Source organism: Cucurbita pepo, chromosome 14, assembly GCF_057944985.1.
Source record: "Cucurbita pepo subsp. pepo isolate OVF chromosome 14, ASM5794498v1, whole genome shotgun sequence".
NCBI classification, from domain to species: domain Eukaryota; kingdom Viridiplantae; phylum Streptophyta; class Magnoliopsida; order Cucurbitales; family Cucurbitaceae; genus Cucurbita; species Cucurbita pepo.
In genome coordinates this window covers 5614016-5621436 of record NC_141811.1, presented here as the reverse complement: position 1 = coordinate 5621436, position 7421 = coordinate 5614016, and the positions used below count along the sequence as shown (strand labels likewise).

The window sequence follows — 7421 nt, the reverse complement described above, 5'->3', positions numbered from 1 at the left end:
ATCCACACGAACGACACTCTGTCTCTCTGTTTCTCTCCCTCTTTTATATCCCAATTCATAGCCCTAAGAATCTTCACAGCCAACAGAGACAAAAAAAAAAAAAAAACAAAAAAAAAACAAAAAGAAATTCTAGAGAGAGAGAATCACGGCCGATGGGGAAATCGGAATCGGCGAGAGAATGCAAGCGGCACCAAAATCACAACCAGTTGCCCGGAATCTGCCCTTCCTGTCTCCGGGAAAGGCTTCAACAATTACAGCAATCATCAATTTCTTATTCCGGTTCTCGTTCAACCTCTTCCTCTTCATTTCTCAAGTCCTCGGAATCTTTCTTCTCCGGCAACACCTCATGGCGGCGCCGACATACGAGGAACGCCTCCGAGTTGGTTACTGGGTCGATGGCGGCGGATTTGTTTGGGGACAAGGTGAAGAAGAGCAGCTCTATTCGGATCTCTGCCGATGGCGGCGGCGGCGGCGGCGGAGGAAAGAAGAAAGTTGGGTTTTGGTCCAGGTTTTTGGTCCGCCCCAAAGCTCTGTATTTTCATTCCCACCCCAAAGTTTCTTCTAGGGAAATTTTGGGTTGATAGATTCTGTATCATTTTTTTTTTTAATTTTTAATTTTAAATATTTTTATTTAGTAAATGAATTAGTATTTTTCTTTCCTTGATTTTAATGTTCATTGCATTTACAGAATTTTGCTTTTATTATTATTATTTTTCTACAAATCTAAAAAAAAAAAAAAAAGAAAAAAAAAAAGAAATTAAAGAAATTCACAATTAATCCCAATTGGAGATTTTTTTAGTTGAACAACCAAATGGAAGGAGTCAACATTTATTAATGCTAATTTACCTAATTTTGCAACTTGGTTTTTGGTCTCCTAGGAATCAATTAATTAAATAATAATCACGAATTAAATAATAATCAATTCATAAGTATTACGATGATCCAACTAACTTTTAAAATAAACATTAATATCCTTAAAAATTGAGATATATATATATATATATATATATGGATTTATTTATATTTTATAAATTATTATTATTATTATTATTTTGTCTTGTTTATCGAGGGATTAGACACTTTTTAAAATTAAAAAGAAAAAAAAGATGCTACTTAAAATAAAACGAAGAATTCTATACATATTTGTTTATATGTATTTTCGAAGAGGTTAAATTGGTAATTTTACTCTAATTTTTTTAGAACGTTGATTACCGTTTTATAGTCCTTGAACTTTTAAAAATTTTTAATAAGTCATTCAACAGTTTTTAAACTTTAAAGTGTCTTAAAGTTTTATCCAAAGATTTTAATTATTATTATTATTATTATTATTATTATTATTTTGTTAATGTTTGGGGTAAAATGAAATAAAAGTGAAATATGGTACGAAAATGTTAAAAAAAAAAAAAAAAAAAAAGGTAAAAATTTATAATTGATATGGAGTTGGGTTCGTCAACGGGCTGGTGGACCAAAGATAGGCCCAAGTTCTTTCAAAGCATGTTCATGCACAGGGCTCGAACCCGGGAGGTAAATGGACATTTCTTGGCCATAGTAATATATAAAAGGATATAGTTTAAGGTACATCACTTACATATATAACTATATTCTGTAACATGTCGTCGTAACCTTATTAATATGTGTTTGTAAAAATTCATTTCCTTTTCTTATTCATCGATGAAATGAGAAGAAATGAAACCGGTGCAAGAGGTGCGGCTAGAGTGCATAGATTGACGATTTTTGTAATGATCTAAGCCCGCCAATGCGTTTATAAATGAGAGATTTCTACACCCTTATAAAGAATGGTTTGTTCTCCTCCCAACCGAGTCAAGATCTCACAATTTTACTCGAAATTCAAAAGGAACTTTGAGTTTTTGATATTTAAGAATTCAACAAAAAATCTAATATGAAGTAGCGTAAATAATAATGTTTGTTTTGCATGAATTATGTGATGATGCTATATAACGTTGTGTGCACACTTGGTTACGTTTCATGATTTAGTATTATGTCGAGTCTAGCGATTTGTGGTTAGGGTGATTAGTCAGTACATTAGACCTAACATCTTCCCTAAAAGCCTAACAGACCACAACATACGAACCACCTTAGGAATCACTTTAGGCTGCTAGATGTGCGAATGGTGTCAACAACTTCGTGGGAGAACAGGGGTTTCTAATCAAAGCCCGACTAAACCTAGCCATTTTGTATGGAGAACAAGAGACCCACGTTGTATAACCCATTAACTGCATGGGATGAGGGGTCACGCCCCCAATGAAGGGAGACTATTATGGACCTGGGAGGTTTCACCTCACCCCTTACGTCTCATAAAACCATGCATAAGGTAGCGCATCATAGAGAGACACCAGTCATTCACAGCTTGGCATAAGAAACTCTCTGAGTCCAAATAAAAAGGCGGAGAGCCAAAATAGCCTCAAGGAGTTAAGGCTATCCCCTGACATCTAAAGACAATGAGAAACTCTCTGAGTTCAAATAAAAGGACGGAGAGCCAGAATAGCCTCAAGGAGTTAAGACTAGCACCAGACATTCTAAAGCCAATGAATATCCCAGGAGAAAATGAATGTAATTGGAGCCTATTGAGAGGCATGGATGCTCACATAGGGAATGATATGAATGATATGGAAATCTCTCATGAATTTGCTTTGGGCTAGAAATTACGGCTCTCCACAATAATATGATATTGTCTACTTTGAGCATAAGCTCTCAACCAAAAGGTCTCATAACAATGGAGAGAGTATTCTCAAACCCATGTTCATTCCTTAAATTAGCGAACGTGGGACTCACTTCCAATAATCCTCAACATATACACGTCAATATGGTATTTTTCGGTTTCACTAACCTTCATATATTTCAACGTCACAACTAATCACGATTTAATTCTTTAGATCGAAACGTTCTTCTTATGAAATAAATGATACTGAATTTTTCATGTCTGTATAACATTGTCGTTTTAAGCCCCGACTCGTTGTAAAAATTTATGACAATCTCTCTATTCCTTTCTTCCTTGACGTCTCAAAAAAAATCTTAAAAAAAAATTTTGAAAGATAAAAACTCGAGTATAATTTAGTATATTGAACGTAAAAGAACTCAATTCAGGGCAGGAAATTGTAAATAATAATCATTTTTATAATCATAAAAAGAAGAAATCAAACCCAAGTCCAATCACTTCTCTACCCTCAAGAAAGAAAGAAAGAAGAAAGAAAGAAAAAAAAAAAAAAAAAAAAAAAAAAAGAAAACAGTTTTTTGGATCATGAAAGCTTCAAAATCCATAAGAACAACCCCATAATGTGGGAAAACCTTGGTTGGTGTTAAGTGTTAGTCTTCAGCCCATTCATATATCAAATCCCAAACGGAAGTCGCATCTTGTTGCGCACCCAAATCCGCCGCCGGACTCGCATTCAAATCCATACTCACTCTATGCATCTCAAACGCCTCATCCACCGCCGCCTCTCCCACGCCGCCCTTCCAGTACCTGCTCCCGTAATTCTCCACCGTGCTGCTGCCGGACCCATCTACGGCGTCTTCGCTCCTCCCCTCGTCGCTGCTTGGCTCCGCCCTCGACAGCTCCCAGTTCATCCACTCCACCACGCTCTTCAAATGCGTGTCGACGTTCTCATCCTCTGCTTCTCTGTAAATGCACTGCGTCTCATGCTCTGTTCTTGCGTTCTTGTCGGTGAATCCCATCGGCGCCTCGCTCTGTGGGCAACGTCGGTTCTGACAAGGGTACAGCGTCGAAACGGCTGCGGCTGCAGCTACTTGTTCGAATATACACTTGCGTTTCGTAATAATCCCACCGGCGTCCTGTTCTTCTCTGTTTTCGTCATGTTCGTCTTCGTCGGATGTGATTTTGAGGCTTCTTTTTGTTAGCTGCAACAGGGATTCTTCTTGATTCACGACTTTAGCCCAAGTAAGCGTCTCCTTCGCCGTCATTTTCGCTTGTAAATTCTTCGATTGTCGAACCAATTTCCTCATATTTTCCAAATCAGGGGACATATGTTTGATCACTGCTGCCAAGACACTAATTTTCCATGCCTTTTTGAGATCGTGAGGCTTTTTATACGGCGGTACGCCATGTCCACCAGCAGCGCCCTGTTCACCCCACCAAAGCTCATTCCCCGTCGGCCACCACGGCGGCGCTAAACCCTTCTCAAGTGGGAATTTCCTCTGTGGCGGAATACAGTGTTGAATCAAAGCAGAGAGAATCGACCCCAATGTTGTGTCCTGTAAATCATGAAGCATGTGCAAAAACGACTCTGAATCCAGCCCTGTTTCTTCGAGAACTTTCGGGAGGAATTGAGCTATGGCTAAGGGAGCATCTTGTTCGAACCGGACGTCGTCCCGCCACCACTCACGGAGGCTCTCCGAGGAGCCGGTGACTGGTTTCCCCTTCTCCGGAACGATCCCATAAACAAACCCTTTTGCCTTGCAAGCATCCATTATCTTATCCATGTACTTAAGGATCGAATCTTGAGCTCTGGCCATTTTTTTCCGGCGAGAGGCTTCTTCTCTGGCCGCGGATTCAGGTTCTTCAGTATCCCGCTTCTCCTTCAACTGCTTCATCCTCTGTCTATCTTTCCACATCCGTTTCTTGAGATCATCGTAGCTAAGTTCCTCTTCCTTGTCTTGCTCGTCTTCATCGCCGGAGCTTCGGATTTCTCCATGGAATTCCACCATCATTTCTGTTTGAACCTTTTTATGAAGATTTCAGATACGATGAATTGGGTCATTGTCTCAACCATTATATATAGGTTGAACCACAGTAAACACCTGATATTGTAGTTTTCATTTTTACCCTTCAAAACACTGTATTTGCGACCGACTCTAACTATGATCCAATGAGATTAAAAGGGCATTTTTGATAATTTAAGTGTGGGAATGGCGGTGGGTTCGTGGGCATGATTGTTTTAGATAGGGTTTTGGGACAAAGTTTGGGTTAACGAGGAGTGAAGGTTTGACTTTGGAGGTGTTTGTGAGGAAAACAGAGGAAAACAGAGGTTGGGTGTTATGCTTGCATGTCGGACACATGTACCATTTCGTTACATCATCAACTTCGTATCCTTTTGTTTATGATAAAAAAAAACATGTTTTTTTCTGTTATAAAATTCTACCTTTCTTCCGGATTAAGTATTCATTTCATTCGAAGAACAGGAACGAAAAAGGAAAGAACGAGAAAAAAAAAAAAAAAAGGACAGCTTTCCAGCTTCCATGGAGTCGTCTTCTTTTTTGTGTACCTACTGAATCATTTGAGTCTGAAGAGGTAAGAAACTTGTGTAGTTAACCTTTTGTTTGTAAGCTCGTACTGCAGAGAAGAACAACTGTTGGCAACACTGAAGAGCTACGTTATTAAGTGGTTGTTTTCAGGCGGTGGAACTCTTTTTTTTGTTGTAATGTTTGGTTTAAGATGTATTTTGTACGACACCTGCCAGATCGAGGTCAATTTTGTAACAATCCAAGCCCATTATTAGTGTATACAGTAGGTGTTGTGTTATGTATGTTGTTAATATCACAATTTTAAAATGTGTTTGATAAGGGGAGGTTATGTTTCGTTTCTCTCTCCAACTGATTAGAATCTCACAATTCACTCCCTTAAGGTCCAACGTCCTTGTTGGCTAGCACACCGGTGTCTGGTTCTGATACCATTTGTAATAGTCCTAAGTCCACCACTGACATATATTATTTTTTTTCGGCTTTCTTTCTAAGCTTACCCTCAAGATTTTAAAACGCTTGTATTATGAAGAAGTTTACACACTCTTGTAAGAAATGCTTCGCTCTTCTCTCTAACCGATGCGGGATCTCCTATTCCATATCTTGGATTATGAGATCACACGTCAGTTGGTGAGGGGAATGAAACATTTCTTATAAGGGTGCGGAAACCTCTCCCTAACAGATGCGTTTTAAAATTGTGAGATTGACGACGATATGTAGCGGGCCAAAGCGGACAATATGTATGCTAACGGTGGACTTAAATTATTATAAATGATATTAGAGCCATACACTGAAGAGTGTGCGAGCGAAGAGACTGAGACACCAAGAGAGTGGATTGCGAGATCCTATTGACCCAACAAAGGAACAAAGCATTTGTTAAGAGAGGGTGAAAACTTGTCTATATATTTTTTTAAATTTTAAGGAAAAGCTAAAAAAAAAAAATTAATAATTAAAAAAAGATAATATCTACGGGGAGTAGGCTAGTCGTCCTTATAAAAACCTGATCCTTCCACAAAGTGAGTGCATAAGAGGTAACCTCAACGGCTGACTTAATGCTGGAGGCGTATAAACTTTGGTCAATGCTGTCATGGTCAGCGCATAACCCAAGTAGGCCAAGTGAGCAAGAAGCTAAACAGTTGGAGGATAGAAGGTTACATGCTCGAGATCGAAACAAAAGAGGAACTTCGGGTAGATGCGTCGTGACCCTCCATAGAATGAGCGCTCCCAATATACCTCAATCAGGACATGCCTGGAATAGGGAAGAAACTAGCAATCCCGCCCACAGATAAATGTTAACAACGGAGAACTCCTATACATAGGTTGTGACAAACAACATTGGGGTAGATGTATGGTCTAATCAGATAGATGCTTCCAAAAGCACCCAATTCTATGGTGATAGACATAATGCCAAGGTTATTTCGCCTTCGTATTATCACCTTAGGTTCCATCCGCTCTTTTATTTCCACGTCATTCATATTGCAAGTGAGAATTGAGTTAGATCCTCTTAGGCGTATATTGTCGGTAGCCATACCCAATGGAGGGTACGTATGGTAACCAAGGAGAAAGTAAAGGATTGTCGAGTAGTGATAGATGGTTTAGTCCTTAAAAGTAACCCCAGTGGTCTTAGGCATGAAGGACTTCAAAGTCGTTCTAAGCACAAATAGATTGACAACGAACTTCATTATTTTTTCATTAAAATAATTATTCCATTCGATAACCAAATGGTTGGTGGTGTGGTCAAAATGTCACATTACTCGTGAAAAAGAAAAATTACGAAGATAAAATATTTGTAAAACAAAGATTAAGTGGTAATTAAAGACGAGTACAAAAAAGATTGCATCGTTCCCTAATTACTTTTCTCTTCACGTGCATAGCAAAACATAATAATGCCTTTCCTCACTAACTTATTTTGGATTTTTTACCCAAGAAGGATACACGAATAAACCGAAACCATTGAGAGAACAAGAAAATATCATAACTACGAAAAATTTAAAAGAATGGTAAGTCATTAACTATACAAACGAATTGATATCGAGATTCAATTATAAGAACTCCATGTTTGAAATAGTTCTGTGTTGGGTTTGAACGAAGATAAAACATGATGAAAAATTGGGTTGGCACGTGTGAATAGTCTTCACTCTCGTTATTCTCGGGAAGGAAGAAAAATGTACCAAAAAGTTAGAAAGATGATTATTCCTTTACATGTC

At 38.4% G+C, this 7421-nt stretch overlaps 2 protein-coding genes across 2 annotated transcripts; one reads left to right on the top strand and one right to left on the bottom strand.

Moving 5' to 3' along the window:
* LOC111810620 (uncharacterized) lies at nucleotides 1–670 on the top strand. Its single transcript, XM_023697351.2, has one exon. It carries the CDS (start codon nucleotides 153–155, stop codon nucleotides 579–581), a length of 429 nt encoding a protein of 142 aa, XP_023553119.2. The 5' UTR covers nucleotides 1–152; the 3' UTR covers nucleotides 582–670.
* A 2505-nt stretch (nucleotides 671–3175) lies between these two features.
* On the bottom strand, nucleotides 3176–4741 carry LOC111810642 (putative ETHYLENE INSENSITIVE 3-like 4 protein). Its single transcript, XM_023697383.2, has one exon. It carries the CDS (start codon nucleotides 4684–4686, stop codon nucleotides 3325–3327), a length of 1362 nt encoding a protein of 453 aa, XP_023553151.1. The 5' UTR covers nucleotides 4687–4741; the 3' UTR covers nucleotides 3176–3324.
* Between the last annotated feature and the right edge of the window lie 2680 nt (nucleotides 4742–7421).